The sequence below is a fragment of the Zonotrichia leucophrys genome, chromosome 17 (genome assembly GCF_028769735.1).
Source record: "Zonotrichia leucophrys gambelii isolate GWCS_2022_RI chromosome 17, RI_Zleu_2.0, whole genome shotgun sequence".
NCBI classification, from domain to species: domain Eukaryota; kingdom Metazoa; phylum Chordata; class Aves; order Passeriformes; family Passerellidae; genus Zonotrichia; species Zonotrichia leucophrys.
In genome coordinates, this window is record NC_088186.1 from 6,419,848 (window position 1) to 6,442,774 (window position 22,927).

Below are 22,927 nucleotides of genomic sequence, written 5' to 3' on the forward strand. Positions count from 1 at the left end.
CACAGCCCTTGCTTTTCTCAGGTTCAGATTTCTTCCTCTGGTTGCCAGGTGATCACTTGTTTTCTTTTTCCTTTGGTGTACAAAATTAAACTCCCAGTTCTACTCCATCCCTCCTCCACACTCTGATGTTCCCCATTCCTTTTCCTTTCCCCAGAGTGTGCATTACTGCACTTCACATTTTGTAAATCCTCTTCATTCTCCTTTTATCTCATTTTTTAGCTTTTGCCATGAGACACAGTAGCTTTTATGGACAATGTAAAAAAAATGTTCAGCCCTTTAAATCTTTCAAGAGTAGAAGCAATTAAGACATGCTTTTTTTTGTCAAACCATTATCTTAATGCTGTTTGTAGTTAATTCTTAATATTGAGGATAGCACTGACTATAACTTACTTGCTGAGTGTTCTGGTGGGTAATATTATTTAATTGTTAGAGATGTTTGAGTGTTTCTTTTGAAATTGCCTCAGATCCCAGATGTGATGCCTCAGAAGAATTCCAGAAAGATCAGAGGAATCCACTGGATTTACACGAGCTGCTGGCTGAAATCCAGAGCCTGCGAGTGCAGCTGGAGAGGAGCATCGACACCAACAAGTCTTTGCATGAAAAATTAGAGGAGCAGCTTTCCAAAGGGAAGAGAGAGGAAATGGGCCCAGTGTCAGCTGTTAATATCAACTGTGTGTTGAAGGCAGGCTCTCAGCCCTGTGCAGGACTGGATGGTACTGTGCTCTGTGTGCTTTTGGCTACTGCACAACCTGTGCCTCTTACAGGCTCAATCAATGTCAGCTCTCTTCAGATCCCTCTGCTGTTAGAGCAGGGTGTGAAGTGCACACTGCACTGTCCTAGAGCTGCTGGTGCTTCCTTTGCATCCCAGCAAAGCAGAGTCTCTGGGCTGGGAGGATGCCTGTAGTAAATTGCCAAAAATTCTGCTTACCTGGGGGGTTCTTTTTTCACTGCTGAGCTCTGTAGTGTTTGCTAAGGGTGAGTGTGTATTACTCAGGAATGATCAATAAGTGCACTAAATGGGCTCTGGATAAATCAGTTGTCCCCTCTTTGCCCTTGAGGAATGTTTTACCTTTATTTCAATCAGTGTTAAGTGATGCTGTTTTAGCAAATAAAGGGAAGTGTAATGTTTACACCCAGGGTTAGGTTATTGTTCCAGTATTGATGTTCATGGCATACAGAGGGCACTGGAATCTTCCTCCTTAAAGTGCTGTGCACAATAAAAGCTTTCCATACATCCAGATAAAACCACATGGACCAGAAAGATTCCTTGCAATGTCAGCAGCTGAGTTTTTCAGATCTGCTTTTCTCCTAGGTGCTTAGGGAATGTGGAAGTTCTGAAGGAGGAATAGAGAGACAATCTTTAGTCTGGTACAGCTGAAAAATGTGTTCTACTTCTTGTGGAGTTAATGGGAAGCTTATATTTGTTAATGAAATATGTTTATCAGGATGTATTTTAGCTTTTTTACCTATGGTTTGATTTTGGGAGATACCTAGAATTTGGATGGATGCTCAGGTATAAAAGTAGGTAAATACTGGAAAAATCCATGGCATGACACTAGAAAAATCAGCTGGTTTTCCCTGCTTCCAGAGTCAGAGTCTAGCATCAGGATAAAAGAACTGAAGAGCTTGGAGGGGTTTTAAAAATCTAATAATACAGCTTTCCTTCTCCCTTTTTATCTGTAGAAAATCTCTGCAACTGCCCTGCTGCCAGGAGGAACATTGGTGAGCAGAACGGACGCTGCATTTCAGCAGAGAACCCAGGTACACCCAGCCCTGTGCAACAGCAGCCGAGTAAAATTAAATTATTTTTCTTTTTGTATGAGGATAAAAACCTGTAGGAGCGTTGGGGGGTAGGACAGCGGGACAGATGGAGATGAGAGATCTCTGGAGCCAGGTCTGGAACTTGTGGTTCATTGCAAAGGGCCTGGGTGCAGGGCCCTGCTGGGAGCTGCCAAACACAGCTCAGAGCAGGCCGAGAGAAGAGAGGGGGAGAGAGGATGAGAGGGAAGGAGAGTAAGAGAGCAAAAGCATAAGAGAGTAAAAGGGTAAGAGAGTGAAGTTCCCGTTACAATACAATAAATCTTCTTCTGTGTTGAATATTATAATTCTCACTAACTCCTCTACTACAATATACAAATCTTATAGCATTTACATACAGCCTATAAGAATCATTATATCACCACACTGTGGTACACTTTAAACCCTAAAAACTCCTCTTTGGGCCCCTTCTGCCAAGCTGTAGGGTCTGCTCTGACCCTTGGGCCTGTCTGCAAGCAGAGGGTGTTGTTCCATCAAAAGGGGATTACTTTCAGCTGGGTACACCATTGTTTTGCAGTTGTTCAGTAACTGAGGGATCTCAAAGCTTGCTTTCATTTCAATTTCACTTTCAGTTTCTATATTCTCAAAATCTTTTACCAGACAATCATATTTATAAGGCTTTCCTGTTTCATCTTCTTCAATAAAAACCAACCTGATTTTTGTGTCGCAGGTGCTCAGGCAGCCCCTAAGGGAGATGTGGACAGTGCCTCTGTGTGCAGCAGCAGCTCCAGCAGGACGTGCACCCCACGCCTGGTGCCCGGGCACCGCATGTGGGCCGACAGGAACGGGCGGCACGTGCTGGGCCTCATCGAGGACTATGATGCCCTGAGGAAACACATCTCAGAGGGACAGCAGGTGCTGGAACACATGGAGATGGCTCTCAGAGAGCTCACTGGCACCCAGCTGCAGGAGCCTGGAGTAAAGGTGAGTGTTGGTTTCTCTGGGTTTGGATTGAGGGCACTTGAGATGGTAGTTCATGCTCGGACTCGGGTGTTTATTATTTCTTATCAGTAAAACAGCCTCACTGCTGTGAGTTTGGCAGCTTTTCATTAGAAGGCACAAAATGGCTAATCATCTCTTGTTACAAGGTCTTTTAAGACTAAACTGACACCTGGATTATTTTCCCTTTTAACCCAATAACTGATCCCACAGAGCTGCAATGGGAACTTTTCCTCCCAATTACAAAATGCCACCCAAACCCATGAAGAAGAAACCCAGGATGACACCCTGTGCCCTCCATCTTGCTTCCACCCACAACATACTAAAAATCCCCAAACCTAAATTTCTCACCAAGTGATACACCCACACTGCTCTCTATAATCTATTTCACACTTTTGTGGGTTCTAGTTTATCTTGAAGTCTGGGAAACTTTCTCCATGAATGAGGGTTAAAGTCAGTGCTGCCCTGGGGGTCAGGGTACCCCAGAGCTGACAGGGAAATATTCCCAGTGCCCTGGGTTTCCACAGGTGAGCACTGAAATCCTCTAAAGGAGGGTGAATTTTACCCAGAGTGGTGTGAAGGGAAGAACTGACTGAATAACTCAGGATGCCTCAAGCTTGGCACTGTCATTGTCTAGATGTACTCAGTGGGATTCTGAGGTAGTTAATTCTAGGCCTTTAAGCAATCTCACTTTCAGTTTTGGCTTTAAATGAGGTAAAACTGCTTGGTTTTGCTGTGGAAGTTGGTGTTTGTTGTGCTGGAAATGATAAAAAAGCCAAACAAAAGCAGCAGCAGAAAACCCCAGGTAAAAATCTAAAATGCTGTAGAGAGTTTAAACTAGGAGTGTGTAAAAGTAACCTAAGAATAAAAAGAATTAGGATTTTCATATAATGAAGGCTTGAGCTAAACCCAGGAAATATGAGACAATTAAAAGAAATGTGATACAGAGCTGATAAAGTTCTCCCCTTAGTTAAATTCAGCCTTTTAGTAACACCAGGTTATAACTGTACATTAAAGATTGATGTATGCTGATGAGGCTTGTTTCATATTACATTCATATTTCAGGGAAGATTTTTTAATATTTTTCCACTTCCTGGTTATCAGTTGAACATTTAACAATATCATAAACTTGTCCAAAAACCTGAATATTTCATTAATGATCAAATACTGTCTTGTAGGACTCAGAGTAGCATCCTTTCTTCATTCTCTGACAGTGTTAGCACTCATGGTGCTCTTGCTGCATCTGAAGGATGTTTAACCAATAAAATGTTTATTTTGTCTTGAATAACCTCAGTCCTTTTTGTCTAAAATAGTGTTTACTTCTGCTAATTTTCTCTTACATAATATTAATTTTTGGACACAGTTAATGATGGCTTTTTTGGGGTGGTTTGAAAAGACACATTTGCCTACAAGCTTCAATTAAAGGGAAGGAACAATCTGTGCACATCTGTGGCATCTAATAAGGAGCTAAGAAACTTAAACCCCAGCAGGAAGGGCCTGGATCAGGCATGGAAAACAGCAGCCAGTGGTAAAAATAATGAACCACTGGCATGGAGGGTGCTCAGAGACACTGACTGGAGGCAGTTTTGAGGATGGATTATGCCAATGTTTAAAAAATTCCATGTAATGCTTTCCTGCCTTGGAGAGGGACAGAAAGCTAAGTGTCTAATGAAAGTCCTTTTCACCCCTATGATTTTATGATAATATAAATGCTGTAAAAAGCATGCTTGCTGCTCTTCAGAAAACAGAAGGTCTTAACTGCAGGGATAAATTTGTGCTACTTATTTCTGCAGTTATAATTAGTGAAGCTGTTGAAGGTGCAGTCTGCAACAATTCTGAAATTCTTTTTGTGATATCACATGTGTGCTCACGCAGTCAAATGATGCCTGAATGACACTTAAGACTCTCTGAAGTATCATATATTTCCCAATGACCTAGTTAACATACTGATAATGACTGAAAAAGTGATCTCTCTAAGTTTTTAACTTGTTTTGTTGGTGTACAGATAAAAGCAGTAAGTTTCACAATTTGCAGTTTCCCATCAAGCCTTACATCACTGAAGTTTCAGACTACTTAGCAAATGGGATATTTTATGTGACAGGAGGATTCTGGTTTGATAACAATGCTAAATAAATATTCAGATTGTATCCTGCATGGGGCAGGAACTGCAAATGCTTTTTTTTCATTACCCTTCCCCCTTCTGTAGCACCATTGCTTTGGTAATTCATTTGCTCCCCTCACATTCTTTCCCTCCTTTATTTCACATTTATGCAATTTCTTCCATTTGGTTTCTCATCCGTCAGCAGAGGAAAACATTTTATGTGTACCCTGATAGTTATTTTAGCATTAAATGGAACAGTTTAAAGGGTCTGCTAAGGAAGAAACATCTATATTGCTTAAATTGATGTCTGTAATCATTGACTTTCAAATAACATGACACAAAATGCAAATGAAGAAAGAAGAGAGTTGCCAAGTGTTACCATGTGGCATAGCAAATCTAGTAAATATAATCTATTGTTAATCATGGTTATTGATTAGGATAAATCCCCTCCCTCACTGAAATTCTCAGATAATACATAATTCAGCAGCCTTTGTTAACTAACAGATTAGTTTTTATGGCACACAATGGCTGTGTACATTATCTTAACTCTGAAATCACACCAGCTGGATTAAACCCATTAATTAAGATTACATTTTCATAATGGTTTAAGTATAAAATATAAAATGTCTCTAATCCTGTGATACAGGTACCAGAACAGGCATCCCTGCATGGCTTTTCCACAAGCACCCACACAGTACAGCAGATTTTGGAAGAGGCCTCACGTTCCCTGAAGCTTCTCTGGAGAGTTTCCCTTCCCCTGAAAGCTGCTCATGGTACTGCTCAGGGCATCCAGGTACTGCTGGGCTTCACCTGGGCTGGCCTGGGGATTTGGGGTGGTTTTTGGACTTTGGGAATGTCTCCAGGAGGATGCAGCAGTCACAGATGTGTCATTTTGTAGAATCATGTCCCCAGTCTCCAGCCACATGGATTTAGTGTAAGGCTGAGTGTGTCCTGGTGATGTTGCATGGCCAGGTGTTCATTTACAGCATCCTTTTTAATAAAAATGGAATATCTAATCCTGTTACATGAGATCCAGGAAATCCAGGGAGGTGGCAAAAGCTCCACCTCAACAAGAAAAGGTTCGGGCTCCTTTTACTTGAACCAAATTCAATTTGATTCTGTTTGTATTGGTAAGAAGAGAAACATCAGCAACTTTGATGTAATCTCAGCTGCATTTTCTTTTATGTTTTTGATGCCAAAGTGGTAAAAGGAGAAGCTTTTGTAAAAGTGTGACAAAACCCCAAGACATGTTTTATAACACTTTAACTAAAAAGGATTGCACTATGCAAATGCATGAAAGTAAACTAAATGAGGAATGAAATATCTCTGCTGTCAGCATACCACCACTCAGCATTGAAACTGTTTCAAGCCCTGGCTTTAAAATAAATCTAAAGTGATTTCACTGAGGTTTTTCTATGTGTTTATTAAGGGAAGCAGGATATTTCTGAAAAAAACCCTCAAACTTAGGGAAAACAAACACTTCTATATAATTTCATAACATTTTTGGTGATATTTTTTAGCATCCTTAAATATATAAAATCACAAAATCAGTGGGAGTGAAGTTTGCTGTCTGACACATCCACTGATGCTCCAGCTCCAGATTTGGGATGCCTTGGCAAGAGTGTGCACTTCCATTTTTATCCCCAAGTGTGTAATCCATGCAGGCAGCTCCTGCTGGCCTGGATTGCAGGGACTGAACATCCCTCGCCCCCACAGGGCTCTCAGGATGTGGGGGAAGCATCTCCTGCTCTCCTGTCACTGATCTGAGCCTTGACTTGGATCAGTCACTTCTGCAAGGCTGATCTTAATGTGTGTGGGGGTCTGAATTCCCAGCATGATCCTAATTAGAGCCTAATTGAATTTTTTCTGGAGTTTCTTATCCGACACCCCCTGATCTTACGGATATTAGATTGCTCCTGATGTCTTAAATGCAGATTGTGCAAGAATCTCTCTCTCTCTTGAAGTTTGGGTTCTAAAACACTCTGAGTGTTCAGTGCCTTCTGTGCAGCCCCGCAGGAGTTGAAGTATATCTGATACTTCAGTTCTTCTGCAGAGATAAATGGTGGGAGCAAATTCCAGAAGTTTTATTATTTAACAACAAGAAAAAAAACAGGTCCAGGTTTAAATCTGCACAAGGACCCAAATCAGTGACACTGGCAGATGTGCCAGGGCTTCTCACAGTCTTGTTTTACAAGTCACTGACCAGAACTTTGTTGGGATTAGTGGTGAAAACTTAACCTTAATGATGATGCTGTCAAATAATTTTGCAATTAAACTGTCCCAGTGCCTTTTAGCCCTGTGACAGAGGCAGCATCAGCCATTAACAGAACACAAGGAGGAGGCTGGAATTCTGAACCTGGCACACAGGGCACTGATCCCTTGGCACTGATCCCTTCCTTATCTTTTCTAGTTTAGAACAAAAATAGTCACCTCTCTAATAGACTTCCCTCAGTCTAATAGAAAAATTACTTGCTCTAAATTCCAGCTAAGAATTGGAGTTGTATCACAGAATCTCATGTCATGGGGGATGTGAAGGAGGAGGGACAGGACTCAGTGGTGATCCTTCCTCCTCTGAGCTGTTGGTACTCCAAGGAATCTTGAGGGTACTTGTCCAAAAGTATTGAGCAATTCCCAATGTAGAAAGTACTTTTAGCCAGTAGTTTAATATCTTGCTTTCTTCTCTCAATTCAGGATGAAGGAATGAAAGCAGAAATCTTTAGGTTACGTAAGAAACTGTCTGAGCAAGAGAAGAAGTTGCACAGCACAGTGAAACGCCTGCACTCCACAAACCAGCTGAAGGAAAACATGGAGAAAGTCATCATTGACCAGTGTGAGTGTGTGCTTTAATAATGATTCTGGTTTAATAATGACTCTGATTTTATTTCTCTAGGGTGTGGCTGCCTTTAAAATTGGTATTCCCTCATGTGCCCCAGCTGTGACAGACAGACAGACAGGCTCAGGCTGTGTGAGCCTCATTCCAGTGGGTAGAAGTTGCCCAAAGTACAAAAGGCTGTAGAAAATATCATGGGAATCTGTTCATGTTTTTACACAAAGCACTGATAATGTGTCAATCCATGCAGCTGCCACTGATTCCTACTTGGGTTGATCCATTTTGGATACTCCTGTTTCTATTTTACAGCAGCTCTGGACAGAGGCAAAGTTTCTGATTGCTGCAATTTTCAGCCAAAGGTTTTGACATTGTCAAAATTGTGATTTTGCCTGTGTCTTAATAAATGTGGAATTAGGATTTAAATTTTCTGAGGTACTGCCCTGCAAGGAGCTGTCAGTTCTCTGCACTCTGAGAAGTGCAGGAGAGCAAGCTCAAAATAAGGGAAACAAAAGCTTGCTAGGAGTAATATTTTTAAGAAAAATTAGGCCATGCTGTGGAATTATATTTTACCCTTTGTGGCCCATGACTAGAGAATGATCTGGAAACATGAAAACAAGTGGAACATAGGGAGTTTTGTAGCTGTGTTAAGCCAGGTGTCTCTTTGAAGAGATCCATCTCTGCTGCTTTAGACTTTAATCACTCACCAGAAGAGATCTGAATGGAATTCTGCTTTGCTTTCCTGCTCCAGCAGTATGTGTGTTGTGGGAGGAACAGTTCATTTTCTTCTGTAAAAAAATAAAATGAAAAAAAAATCCATTCTTGCCTCCTCTGAAGTGGTGGGACTGAATGGCTCATTAGTCCTTGCTGGAGTGGCACTTGTGTTATCAGTAATTAATCTAGACTGGAAGATTTTCCTCACCATACAAAGTGATAGAAATATCTGTAATATTATATGTTACTCAAGTCAGTTAAATGGAATGTAGAGTGATAAATGTTATTTTGCTCCACAGCCTGTTATTTTTATATCTAAGGCCCATATATCTTCTGCCTGCAGATTTTTGTTGCTTCAAGCATTTATGGGCTGGTGTTTGGTCACTTCTTTCAAAATTGCTATATTATATGCACAAATTATATGCTATATTATATGTACAAATTACTTGTATTAAATCATAAATTATGTTTTGTTCAGGTTGTAGAGCCAAATAGCTCAGTTTGGGGTTGTCATGTAAAAATCCAAGCCATTCCATTATGTATATAAATAATATCTCTGGGGTAGATTGACTGGTTTGGTTTGTCTGGTTCCAGTGTCATGTCAGTAATTTCAGAGCTAGGCTGGGTATAAATCAACAGATTTTACCCTTAGAGCCAAAATGTTATCCCTGAGCCACCCACACTTCCCTACAGCAAACAGTGCCCGTTGCCCTAAATTTGCTCACTTTTTTTTCAGGGCATTCAACCTCCTCTGAGTGAGGTGCTGAGAAACTGAAACCTGCATTTTCTGAAATCTCTGTAATGCAAAAATCTCTGCTTGGAGAGCAGCAGCTGTGCCAGCAGTGGCACAGCTTCCAAATTCTTGTCATTGGCTGAATTTAGGAGTTTTGATATAGAAAAATCTAGTTTGCCAGGTAAAATGAGTTTACTAACAGAGCTCTTCTGAGCAGTGAGCACTCTGCCACACAAAAAAACCTGGACGTGATTTTCTCCAGGTTTCATTGATTATGGGAATTATGGATGTCGGGTTGCCTTTGTCTTAAAAGAGCAATTTCAGAAATGTTTCTAATTTGCATCTGTGCACAAATTCCTGGCCAAGCCTACAGCAAAACTGAGGGACCACCTGAAGCTGCTGGATTTTATCAGGTGGTTTCCCCTTGGTTTTGAGATTTCTTCCCTTCTCCTTTTGCTAGCAAGAAAGGAAAAGCACTGCAGTGGGTGACCTTGCCTGCCTTCATTCTGCACACATCCTGTTACCTGCCTGCTCCAGTGAGGATATTCAGGTTCCCTCTGTTATGTAGCTGAACATTCCTAAATATATTTAGAGGCAGAGACTGGAACATTCTTGTGGCTCAGAGTCTTCTGTGTGCTCTCTCTGGTGAGAGAGCTCATTGCTTATAAACCTCATCTGAACCTCTGAGCATGGAACAAAGCAGTGCCAAATTGCAGTAATCTGCCAGGGGTGTAATTATCTGGTGACAGCTCTACCCTTGGAGTTGTTGGCTTCTTATTGTTGTAATGAAAAATCTTTATTATGGTTAAATTGTTTATTTTTGAGACTGGAATATCAAATTGGTGATTGTGAGTGGTGCATTTCAGCAGTTACAGGACTGACACAGATTAGAGACTCACATATTTAACCTGACATTTCTAAATACCAGTTGTGTTTGGAAACACCCCCTCCTCCATTCTCAGGTCTCCTGCTGGCCCCACAGAGCCAGACTGGGCTGGATGAATGGAGAAACCTGGAACCCTTCAGGGCAGGCCACTGCTTTTTGATTTCCCCCTGGCACAGAGAGGTTGCTTTGTCCTTGAACTGACTCCTTTTGCCATCTGCCCTCTTCTCCCCCTCCTAACTGCCCTCCCCAGCCCAAGCAGGATCCTTAAAGGATCAAACTGGAGTTAAACCATGCACCATTTCCCCTTGAAAGAAACAGAAAATCTTCCTGGATGGCTTGGGTGGAGGGATGAGCAGGGGCTGTGCAGATCTGGGGCTCCATGCAGGGCTGAGCTTTGCCTGTTTCACGTGGCAGAAAAACTTCCAAACCACTCCCAGGATGCTTAGGTTTGAAAAGGAGATTGTGGAGCACAGACATCAGCAGGGAATGACAATCCAGGGGTGGCACAGCTCTGGAGCTGCAGTCCTGAGGGAATCCTCTGCTCAGACATGATTTCATGTTTGGTCATAAAACAAACACAGGGAATTTACTAAGACTTCCAGTATTCTTTTTAATATTTTTTTCTTTCTTTCTTTCCAGTGGTTTTAACACATGATGTCTTGAAGAAGGCTAGAGGAAACCTGGAAGTAAGTAAAAGTTTTGTTTGTATTGAATTCCTTGGTCTCTGCTAGTCAGAAACACACAGTGCTGTGTCAGGAGTATTTGGCAGAATTAGTCTGATTTGCTTTAGGTTTGCTACCTAATCAAGCCTGGGTGACAGCAGTTTAGTGTGATAAATAGCCTGCTGTGTTTGATGGCTGAATTAAGAGTTTTATGAGTGACCACATAAACACCTAAACCCTCTCCTTCCTGATGCTTTCCCCAGATTAATATTCATGTCTGTCATCATCTGAGCAGTTCATTTCCAGGAGATCACAGCCTGATAACCTGCCTGCTGTAGAGACACCCCTGTTCAGAGCTGGAGCCTGTGTTTGTCACTGCTGGTGCTTTTATTTTTCACCCACACACCCAACAGGGGCAGCTTTGGCAGCAGCTCTGTGCTGGTGCAGTTCAATCCCTGGGAGTGTTTCAGGAATCCCTGCTCTGGTTTGATTTCTCTTTTTCAGACTTTTCTCCCTGAAGGGTGCAATGCATTCCTTGACTGTGAAATCCCACCCTTCCCCTCTCACCTCTCCACTCTGAATAATTGTACAATTCCCAGCCTCTCCCTACATTTTCCTCAAACCTTTTCCATGCATCCCTTCTCCCTCCTCCCCATCGGCTGCAGCTGCTGTGCTGTTCTCAGCCCTACCTGAGCTGATACAAAGTGATGACATAAAATAATCAAACAATCTTTCTGCTCACAGAAGTCTTAGCACTTTAATTTGAAGATCTGATGAACACAGGAGCTCCTCTTGGCACATCCTTGTGCAGCAGGATGGGGTTGGACAAATTGTGGGCTTTAAAGTGCTGTATGATAATTATAATTATTGCTTTTCTAACCAGGTCCCACCAGCTGAGAATCAAAAATCACCTTCCTACACCAGCAAAAAAAGGATTCTCTGAAGGAGAAAGTTCTGCTAACAGAGACTGGTTTTGTGAGTCTTGTTTGCTTTGTGCTGCCTTAATATTTATTGATGTAAAAAATGTTTGTTCAGCCATTTTAATGGAATCAGCCTTTGACCAAAAAAAAAAAAAAGGACAAAAAATGACACCTTTTGGTAAATAACTTATTTAACATTTTCTGTAATGTAAAGATGGTTTTTAATATTTATTACCAGAAGCAAGGTACTGCAGATATTGAGAAAAATCAAGATTTTTTTAAAGTTGGCACATTTGAAATTTTATATTTGTACTTGCCATGTTGTAAAACTATTTGTTGTTGTAGTCAAACAGGTCCTGAAAGAATCAAGGATGTGATCCACCTTCCACTGTTTCTCTCCTGCTAAAAGAATGTAGGTTAAAAAAAAATACTCTGCCAGTTGTCATTGTTTTGTAGCAATGTGAAAAAATGTTAAATATTTTAAAGCATTTTAACCATCTCTGGAAGGTTCTTCTGGAAGCTGCCTGATGCTGGGCTTTGTGTTAGGGACTTAGATTGATGGTGTGTCTGAAAATGTTACTTAGAGTCAGACAATTAAAATGAAAAATAATCACAAATGTGTTTGTGTTATTTTGTTTAAAGCCTCAGACTTTGGGCATAACTGACCAAAGGAGCCACATCACATCATTTATTTGTGACACAAAGTGAACTGGGAAAATAGTTCAGTTTAACATTAACAAGACCATAATTTGCAGTGATTTTACAAAAGCAGAGTTTGTGGTGCAAGCATGACTTTATTGAACTGATTTTGTTCAACACACGATGTTTTTTCCCTCTCAAGCTGAAGACATCCCCATTGCACAAGGAAATTTGCCCTTGGCATACAAACACTGGGACTGGGAGATCCTAATACAGAACTGGGGTTATATTTGTCCTTTTGTAATGGGTGCCATAAAACTCTGAATTGGTGCTCTGAGCGTGAGGAGAGCTGGAACTTCACCAACTCCTGGGCTGGGGCTGTTCCCTGCACAGCACATGGGGAGAAAGGATCTGAAATCCCATCCCATCCCAATTATCCCATCCCATCCCATCCCAATTATCCCATCCCACCCCAGCCCTGCCATGGCAGGGACCCCTTCCTCTGCCCCAGGGTGCTCCCAGCCCTGCCCAGCCTGGCCTGGGACCCTTCCACAGCTTCCAGCTTCTCCCCACCCTCATGGGGAACAAATGTTTCCCAATATCCAGTGTAAACCTCCTCTCTCAGTTTAAAGCCATTTCCCCTTGTCCTGTCACTTGAGGAGTGACAGGAGCCCAGCTTGCAGACCCTATGTCCCTGAGTTTTTCTGGAATTAATTCCTGACGTCTGGGAGGTGCTCTGTGCCCTGCAGAGCCCGTGTCCCTGAATTTTTGGTAATTAATTCCTGGTACCTGGGAGATGCTCTGTACCCTAGGGAACCCATGTCCCTGAGTTTTTGGGAATTAATTCCTGCTGTCTGGGACATGCTCTGTGCCCTGCAGAGTCCAGCCTGCAGAGCCTGTGTCCCTTAATTTTTGAGAATTAATTCCTGGTGTCTGGGAGGTGCTCTGTGCCCTAGAGAACCCCTGTCCCTGTGTTTTTTTGAATTAATAATTCCCAGTGTCTGGGATGTACTCTATGCCCTGCAGACTCCATGTCCCTGAGTTTTTGGGAATGAATTCCCAGTGTCTGGGAGGTGCTCTGTGCCTGCAGACCCTGTGTCCCTGAATTTTTTGGAATTAGTAATTCCCGGTGTCACATCCCAGCAGCGCTCAGCCCGGAGCCAGCAGGGGGAGCCAGCCCCATTCCTCTGGATTCGGGGAAAACGGGAAAAGTTAAAAATAAACTCCGCGAATTGGGGAAAACGGGGGGAGGTAAGGGAAGAGCGTGCAGTCAAACTTGTTCTTCAGTCTCTTCACACATTATTGTCCTCACAGCTCACTAAAAACGTCAAGTTAATTTTACTAAGTAGCTAAATTATAGACACTCAGATGTAATCAGAATCCGCTATACATTTCAACTTTCAAAATTAATCATCCTGTGTTTCTGAGTTATCACACCTGAAGGAAACAGCTGTACAGCTATATATAGCACTCCCCTGACTCTTGGTCTTCTTGCAGCCTTTTATTCCCCCCACACCATCTGCACTTCAAAATAAATAAATAACCAGGTTAAATGTTTCCCTTTCCTGAGATGATTTGCCACTTACTTCTTAATGGTCTCTGTTGTGCCCTCTCAGAGATCTTCTCCTGACCCTCCTTTTTATTTTTTGATAGGCTCTAATTGCTGCACCCAGTTCACACCTGAGCAGGTCTTGGTTAAAAAAAAGATGCAGGATATCATTACCTCTTTAAAAACAGATGATCCTACAAGATCAAAGTATTTCATCTTAATGAGAAGTGCCTCTTAACCACACACAATTTACTGGGCTGGTTTAAAAATAATTAGGAAAAAAAGTCCAGGAAAAAAAAGCTCACCAGATGGTGGCTGTGGAAGACAAAGCTTACCAAGTGTTAAACTTTGTACCCATTAAACAAAATTAAATTTTCCTTTAAAAATAATTATGCAGGAGAAAAATAAGCAGCATAAGCAAATGGAATTATAGGAGGGGCTCATTTGCTTAGTGAGTTGCTGCCTGTGCTTTCATTCTGTGGGCAAGGTGAATGGAAACATTGCTGAGAGAGTGGTTCAGGGAGGAGCTGCTCTCACCACCTGTGACCTTGAACCTCCTGCTCATTCCCCAGGCTCGCAGGCACTGAGCAGGCTGAGGTCTTCTCAGAGAGGATGCTGAGGGCCAGTTGAGACTAAGGAAAAAAAGAAAGGGGGAAAAAAAGTTAAAAAAACAAAGACAGGGGTTATCCCAGCTCTGTAGGCCCCCTGCAATATGTGCAGCTGTGCAGTAGCACTGGGAAAATGCAATATTTACTGTCCTGGGGGCAGAGCAGGGCCTGTGCCCACCACTGAACACCCACCTCTGCCAAAGGGAACAAACACAAACAATACCCAAAGCTCCCAGGTCGCTGCTGTATTAAAAATAAATCAATGCAAATGCATTCAGGTGTTTTTAAAAACAAAACCACAGCAGATTTTGGGGTATTTTAATCTCCACCAAAGCTGCCCATTCATTGGGAGGCTTTGTAGGGTGCTGTGTGCTGGGGTTTGAGGCTTCCTGGGGCTGCTGTGGGATCACAGGGAGCTTTGGGTGAATCTCCATATGGAACCACAGAGCAATTTGGGTGAACTTTCCCCATTCCAGCCTGGCCCAAAGAGCTGAGCACACCCCTCTGTGCTCTCTGGACATTTTGGGTTTATTTTAAACACTCCTGAACCAACAAAAAGCAAATCCTGTCATCACTCGCAAGTTAAATGACAACATGGGAAGAGAAATATAAAAAAGGAAGTGGCAACACTCTGCAGCTCTATTGGTACCAAATTCCTGAGGTGCAAAGAGCCCAAACCTGACCCTGGTCCCTTGTGGTCCCTCCTTGGAGCCCAGAGGGTCCCAGCACAGCAGGGCAGGGACTGGGGCAGAGCAGGGAGGCCAGGTCTGTGCTGTGGGTGACATCCAGCCACTCCAGCGCCAGTGAGCCCAAGCTGCTCCTGGTGTTCAACCCCAAGAGCCACTTTCAGTGGCCATGCAGGGCAATTTGCACCTCCAGCCCTGGCTCCTGCTGCTGGCAGAGCATTTTTGGCCTCTGGATGCTGGGAACAGCCATGTCACACTGAGGATCCCACACAGCAGGGCATCTCAGGGCTGTAACAACCTGGGCAAAACCTGCTTGAATAGCACAGACCCCCTCCATGCATTGCTCCCTTACCTCCTTTCTCTCATGAGCTGGCCCTTGGCTCCTTGGAGTGGGTGGTTGTGCCACTAGATGGCAAGAGCAGGATGTGCTGGCCAGGGCAGGATTTGCCATCCCAGGCAGGATTTGCCATCCCAGGCAGGTTGTTCTGGCCAGGACAGGATGTGCTGGCCCAGCTGTACCCACAGCTCCAGGGGTGCTGCAGGACCCAGCAGAGCCGAGCCCAGCTGGGCTTGAGCTCCTGCCCAGCTCCTGCCTGCAGGGAGCTGAAATAAACCCAAACAGCCCTGCTGGATCGGGCTGGGCTCATTAGTGTGAGTGACATGAATAAGATGAGATTTGGAGCCTGAGTTATTACTGAAATTAGGGGAAAAAATCCCCAACCAAGCCTGTTTTCAAGCTGTGCCCTGTGTGGATCACAGTGATCCAGGAGCCCTGGGCATTATTGTCAGGGGGAAATGATGAGTGAGTTTAGTGCTTGCTGAAGTTTTGGGGCTGCCTCTCTACATCCCTGGAGGCAAATTCCTTCCTCTGATCCTTTTCAACAAGTTTGGCCTCCAGCTTGAACAGGTTTGGCTTGCAGAGGAGCAGAGTCCCAAGGGTGCCCCATCCACCAAAGCCCTCTGTGCTGCCTTATCCTCCAGAGAAAAGGAAAATTCGGGATGGACCCCTCACCCTCCAGAGGGAAGGAAAAGCAAACCAACCCCCGTCTGCTCCTAAAATACCATTTTCCTCCACCTCAGAGTTAGATCCTGGCCCCACAGCTCAGCTCCCAGGGCTCATGGCTGCTGAGGGATGGGGCAGTGGGTGGTCCCTGTCCTGCAGGGGATGATCCAGCCTTAGCAGGGGCACAGGGAAGGAATGTGGTCCCTGACTTTGGCACCTTTTGCAGCAAACTCCTCTTGCAGGGAGCAGAGGTCTCATCTTTGTCTTGCAAAGCAGCAGTGGGGGAAGCCAAGGCTGCTCCTGGGCTGGTGACGCTTGAGAAACAAGAAAAGTTTTGGTGATCTGTCCCCATCTTTCTGTCCCCCTCCTCACCATCCTCCACACCTAAAATGACCTCCCACACACAAAATCTGCATTTTTATGGCTTCTGTTTCCAGAGAAGTGGCACCAAGTCCAGTGTCACACAGCAGCACTGTCACAACACATCCCTGCAAACCCAGCACACTGAAAGCAGAAAATAAACCAAATAATCCCTTTTCCTACCTCTCTCTCTGGGAAGTCACTCCTCTAATAAGTTCCCAACACCAAACCAAGCCCTCAGAGACCTCCACAGGCAGCTTTGGGCTCCCCCTGTTCTCCAGGACCTGCAGCTGCCCCTGCCTCATCCCCAGCCTGCTGCTCCACATTCTCCAGCCCCATCATCCTTATCTTTAATTTCTGAATTGACCCCCTGGAGAAAAATCTCTGCATGCCTATTTTTTATGTGTTTATCTTGTCATTTCTTTAGAAAGAGACTTGTTACAAATATATTTTTCCCCTCCTTCCCCCCAGCCCTGTCGGAGGGATCTACTTGGGTAATTTGTTGAGCGGGTTGCTGGGCCATGCATTATGCATGAGATGCAATCTTGATTTTTGCACTCCACTGTGTGCATTCAGAAACAGGAACGGCATCGTGCCCACACGCAAAATGAACATTAACAGCTAAAAAAAAAAAAAACTCTCAAAAAAACAAAACAAACCAAAAAACCAAACCCAAAAAACAGAAAATGCCCATTTATTTAAAGGAAAATGAAAAAACATTTTTTCAAGCTGTTCTCACTGGGATTGCTCAGAGCAGTCAAGTTGTTCCCATGTAAGCTCTGCCGGGGAGTAACTGGGCTCAGAGCTGCTGGGTGGGACAGCGCTGATGGTGCTGCAGCATCCAGGGATGGGAATTGGGATCCTGGGCTAGTGGAAGGTGTCCCTGCCACGGCAAGGGGTGAAATGGGATGACCTTTAAGATCCCTTCTACCCCAAATAATTCTGGTGTCACCATCATATTTCCTGGAAAAATCCCTTCGCCAGGATTTCTCTCCTGGGAAGCTGAGAAGCCTCAGAGAAAAATGCAAACAATAATTACGTGATTTTCTTCTCCTGTGTTTGGCTGCTTTGGAATGAGGTAGGTGATTGTTTCATTTGTTGCATGTGAATTGTTTTTACTCATTGGCCAATTATGGGCCAGCTGTGTCTGGACTCTGAGGAGAGAGTCAGGAGTTTTTCATTAGTATCTTCCTAGCCCTCTGTATCCTTTCTCTGTTCTTTAGTATAGTTTTAGTATAGCATTCTTTAATATAAAATAATAGAATACAATAATATAATAAATTAGCCTTCTAAGAATATGGAGTCAGATTCATTCCTTCCTCCTCTATCCAGGAACCCTGACAATATCACATTCTGGGATTGTGTGTGAGCCCAAAGGCAGCAGTGGAGCTCAGCTGGAACATCCTTGCTCAGAGGAGGAGGATCACCCTGTCCCTCCCTCCTGCTGTCCACACACACTACCCACACAAACATGGACACTTCCTGCTCCCAGGGACAAATAAATCCTCTCTTACCCACTCCTGTTCCTGTGTCTTGTGCTGCAACAGCTTTTGGAGCACCATGGGGCCAAACATTTTGGGTCAACCTCCAAAGGCCACCATTCACTGAAGCTTTTTGCCAGGTGTGCCCTTGTTAATCCTCCACTCCTCAGCTGGAAGCAGATGATTTGGGGGCATGGTGGGAGGTGGTGACACAGTGAGGGAACAGGCTGCTAAGTGTGGTGTCAAACCCTTCAGGTTAAAGACACAAAACAGAAACACAGACACAAGAAAACAGAAGCAGAAGGTTCCCAGCCCATCCACGCTCTGCCCTGCAGTATTTCATGCTTGGAGGCCATGGAGTATTCCAGAGCAATCACACCTGTGGCTCGTTTTAAAGTCCATTTAAAATCCAGTGATGTCCTTACCAACCTGTGCTGGCACCTCTGTCACCTGCCTGGGCAGGGGCTCCTCCTGCAGCCCCTCAGGGTGACACACCCAGCTCAGGCCATGCTGCTCCCCTGGACACAGCTTGGAACACCTGCAGGAGAAAATAGGACAAGAAACCATCTGATCATGAGAAAAGAATCAGAAAGTGGCCCCTGAGCAGGAATTGAAAAGGGAAAAAAATGTCAGAGAATGAGTAAGAGGGAGAGAGACGACAGGTGGAAAGGAAAAAGGAACAGGATAAAATGGGGACCAAGATATAAAGCCAATTATTTTTGATTCTTTGGCTTAGGGGCTAATTTATTACAGCAGTAAATCATGCTTAGGACAGGTAATACAGCAGCCAGAGCATGGACATTATTTAGACAGTGTGATCATGGTATTAACACTCAGAAAAGTGGAAAAATTTAAATTTTAACTGCCTCCAGGCCACATCTCACCCTTTACAGTCACCTCTCGGCTCAGCGTGAAGAAATATGGTATTTTCCCAGAGCCAGAGATTCCACATGGAGCCAGAAGGGTTTCATGGGAAAGCACAGGGCTCCCATCCCATCCCACCCTGAGCCTGTACCTGGGTCTCTGCACCACTTTTTGGGGTGTTCACCCCGTTGCCCTCCTGGCCCTGGTGTGAGCATCCCTGTTCAAGGCACAGGCTGGGACCTGAGGGGCAGAGAGGGATGTTGGCAGCCCTGAAAAATGATGTTAAAGATGTGAGAAACCCCAGCCTGCCTCCCCTCAAGTCACTGCAGCAAATTCTCCAGCAGAATTAAGTAACCCCATTATTGGATTTGCTGGGAATGCCCAATGAAGGCAGGAATGATGGATCTGACTCCATGTTCTCAGAAGGCTCATTTATTATTTTATGATACTATATTATATTAAAGAATGCTATCCTAACTATACTGAAGAATACAGAAAGGATACTCACAGAATGTTAAAAAGATAATAATGAAAACTCCTGACTCTTTCCAGAGCCCTGACACAGCTTGGCCCTGATTGGCCAAAGAGTCAAAACAACTCCCAGCAGAATCCAATGGAACAATCACCTGTGGGTAAACAATCTCCAAACACATTCCACATGCGCACAACACAGGAGAAGCAAATGAGATAAGAATTGTTTTCCTTTTCTCTGAGGCCTCTCAGCTTCCCAGGAGAAAAACCCTGGGTGAAGGGATTTTTCAGAGAATGTGAATGCCACACTCCATGGTGCACAGACCTGGCTGTGAATGGGAGGAGAAGCTCTCCGCTTCCCCCAGTGCAATCTGAGCCTGTTTGCTCTGATTTCACCTGCTGGGAACCCACAGTGAATTCCCAAGGCACTGCTTGGCAAACTGACACCAGCACAGGCAGCTGCTCCCTGCTTTCTCCTGCTTTCCCCTGGCATGGAGCACGTGGAGACAGAGATCCACCACCCAGCCTGGGGCTCTGACTGTCCCCACCAATATTCTGCCTGCCTAAAGCCACACCAGGATATTTTTCTTTTTGTAGATGGGAATATATTTAAGAAATGTGTTTACTTCTATCCTGTAAAAGCACAATAAACTTATCTCCAGCCATTGTATCAAAGAAACATCGTGATTTTAAAAGCTACTTTGTTCAAAAACTCCTCCAGGCAGGAAAGATTAAAACTGGCAGGGTAGTGGTGGCAAAGGAAAAACAGAACCATGCTGTTGTAATTTCACTGTCCCTAACAGGGCAACACACGCAGGGCACATGTGGGATGATAAGTTAAAATAACTTGGAGAAAGCTATTAATTTCTAACAATGGCAAACACGGACAGCAGAGGTGCTGTAAAGCACTGTTCAAGTTATTGAGCCCAGCAGATGCCACACAGGCACTTTGAAGCCTCAGGTGGTTGGAAATGCAGCACAGATTGTCTCGTGTTTGATCTGCCACTCCTGTCTCACTCCATCACCGTCAGTGGATTTCAGGATAACTGGGGCCAGCATTGATGGGGCCTGATTGGTTTGTGTTGGGCCCAAAACCTGACATTTCTACCTCTTCTGTGGGAAAAATGTGACTTTAAGCAGAAACGGGGCTAACTTCCACCCCAAAGCCAACCTGCCTGATGGAATTCAGGCTGCAGGGCAGGAAGGATTTTTGTATTTCCATCTGCCTGAATGCAGGCTGCACCCACCTGCTCCTTGATTGTTTTTAGTTGCAGCTGATGGTAATGCAGAAAGAAAGATCAATATGAAGTGTGTTGGCCTGGTAACCTCCTGAAACTGCAGAACTTGCACTGAGTTGTGACAGGGGGAAACTGGGAAGCAGCAGGAACATTTTATGCAGCCAGAGGAGCTCTCTGAGGATCTGCTCCCCATGGGCCATGAGCTCTCTGTGCTGGGCTGCTTTTCCTGACTGCTCAGAAGGGATTTTGCAGCTGCTGCTGGAGTTTGTCAGCTGTGACAAACTGCTGGGACACCCAGAGCAGAGCCTGACCAGTCCCCTCCATGATCTCCTGCATGGATGGGAGCACCCTGGACCTTCTCCAGCCTCAGGGTGGTGCCCAGAGCAGCTGGGGCTGTCCCTGGATCTCTGGCAGTGCCCAAGGCCAGGCTGGATGGGGCTTGGAGCACCCTGGGATAGTGGGAGGTGTTCCTGCCATGGCAGAGGTGGGAGGAGATGGGATTTAAGATCCCTTCCAACACAATCCATTCAAAAATTGTATGGCCTGGATGCACCCTCTGCCTTTCAAAGGGCTGGGCCACCCTTGCTGCAGCTCCTCCCCCAAAGAAGCAACCTTCAAGCCTGCTTGAGTTGGTATTTCTAAAAGATCGAATTTTCCCAGAAATTGGGCTCCGCTCCTCTCCTCGGCAAGAGCACACATCCACAAACGAACCAGCCCAACCCAAAGCTTTGCAGCTGCACTGATTACAGGCGGGGGCCTGCTGAGCCCACCAAGCCCCTGAGCTCTGCAGGGACGTGGCTGGGGAAGCCTCTCAGAGCCTGGCTTGGCTCCATCCCAGGGATCAATCACCTGGCTGAGGGCACCAGGATTTGGCTCAGGGGACCACAGTGATGTGGTGTCCATTAAAGGTTTTATTAGCACTGGTCCTGTGGCTCACCAGTGCCAATAAACCCCTCATGCCACACCACTCACTGCTCCGCAGATGCCACATCACTCTTCTGTAAAATACTTCATAAAGCAGTTGAAATTTTTCCACTGTCTTTTTTCCTCTTGGCCATAAACCCAGGCTGGGTTTAACAGTCCAGAGCTCAGCTGAGCAGAGCTGGCTGGGATGGGGAAGCCATCCTCACCTTTTCACTTGTTCCACAGTCTTAAAAAGTTTTTCTTAGCTGGGAAAGCATGAAATTGAGTAAAAGAAGGCAATGTGTAAAATACAGCACCCAAAGCAACCCTGCAATTTCTCCTGAGCCCCATGGTGAACACAGACCCAGGGTCTGGAAAGTTTTCACAGAATAAGGCAAAGGGTGCTCTAGCAGACTTGGATTATTAGTCTATTTTAACTGAAGAGTGCAAAGGACAGATTTGAACACAAGGACAGGTAAAAAGAGGGGAACTAATCTCCAGCAGTGATGGGAACTGTTTTCAAAACAGGGAATTCAAAGCAACCCCCAAAGCCAGCCCAGTGCTGGGAGCACATGGTCCAGCTGACTGCTCCCCAGCTTTCCTCAGTGGGCACTGAATTTATGGAGATTCTGGGCATGAGGAGCCCAAACCCAGCATAAAGTCAGTCAGAGCAAATCTGGCTTGTTCTTGAGGGATAAGGAATGAATTGACATTAGGACAAAATATGTTCACTTCAGCTCAAACCTCAGCCAGGATGGTTTTCTGTTGATGTGGGAAAAGATTAACATTTGGTCACTCCTAAATCTCTAGGAAAGGGGAAGCTGCACAGGGCTGGCAATGAAGATGAATCCTTTCCAAAAAATCAGTTTTAAACCACTTCCTTTTTGTAACCTTGAACTTCCACTCCTAGGGTGTTGTTTTAACTCTTTTTTTTCTTTTTTTTTTTTTTTTCCCTTGTCCCTTCAGGAGTTGACACAGTTGAGAGAGCAGAGAAATTAAACTGTGCAGAATTGCTTCCTGCATTGATAGACTCAGATTCTTATTCATGCAGAGACTTTAAAAAAAAAAAGTTTAAAAAATCACTGGGATCTCTCTTTGCTCAGAAATCTGTATTCCATTAACTCTGACATAAGGCACAAAGTAAACCAGGAGAAAGAGAAACTCACCCCAGTGGGTGGCTGGAAAACAGAGGCAGAGCCCATTAGCATTCTCTGTGTGTGCAGGGAACAGGGCTTGGGCACACAAAAAGTGATTCTGATGGAAGGAACAGCTAATCCCTCCTTGTAGCTGCAGTAAAAGCCTATGGCCAAGAGAGTCTGCCTGGATTTGGTAGCAGAGATAAGAGGGAGCCAAATTCCAGTGAGCATCCCCTTCCTGCAGCTGATTAGCAGCTGCACTCCAAGCTGGAGAACACACCCCAAAATCCTCTGAGTGGAGAGCACCCTGAGAGCAGACACGTGGGACAGAGCTGGGGAAGAGCTCTGGGAATAACCCCATTTTCAGGGACTAAAGTTTGGTTCTGTCC

At 44.5% G+C, this 22,927-nt stretch overlaps 1 protein-coding gene across 4 annotated transcripts in view; it reads left to right on the forward strand.

Annotated features, from left to right (window-relative positions):
* The window catches only part of CDK5RAP2 (CDK5 regulatory subunit associated protein 2), a 70,271-nt gene extending 58,085 nt beyond the window's left edge, over positions 1-12,186 (forward strand). For all 4 annotated transcript variants that reach the window (XM_064727671.1, XM_064727674.1, XM_064727672.1 and 1 more), the window contains 7 exons: positions 465-713; positions 1,684-1,761; positions 2,489-2,742; positions 5,505-5,651; positions 7,550-7,688; positions 10,658-10,704; positions 11,564-12,186. In XM_064727671.1, coding sequence (XP_064583741.1) covers positions 465-713; positions 1,684-1,761; positions 2,489-2,742; positions 5,505-5,651; positions 7,550-7,688; positions 10,658-10,704; positions 11,564-11,623 — 974 coding nt within the window. In that variant the 3' untranslated portion in view covers positions 11,624-12,186. The remainder of the gene's footprint in view (positions 1-464; positions 714-1,683; positions 1,762-2,488; positions 2,743-5,504; positions 5,652-7,549; positions 7,689-10,657; positions 10,705-11,563) is intronic.
* The last annotated feature ends 10,741 nt before the right edge of the window (positions 12,187-22,927 follow it).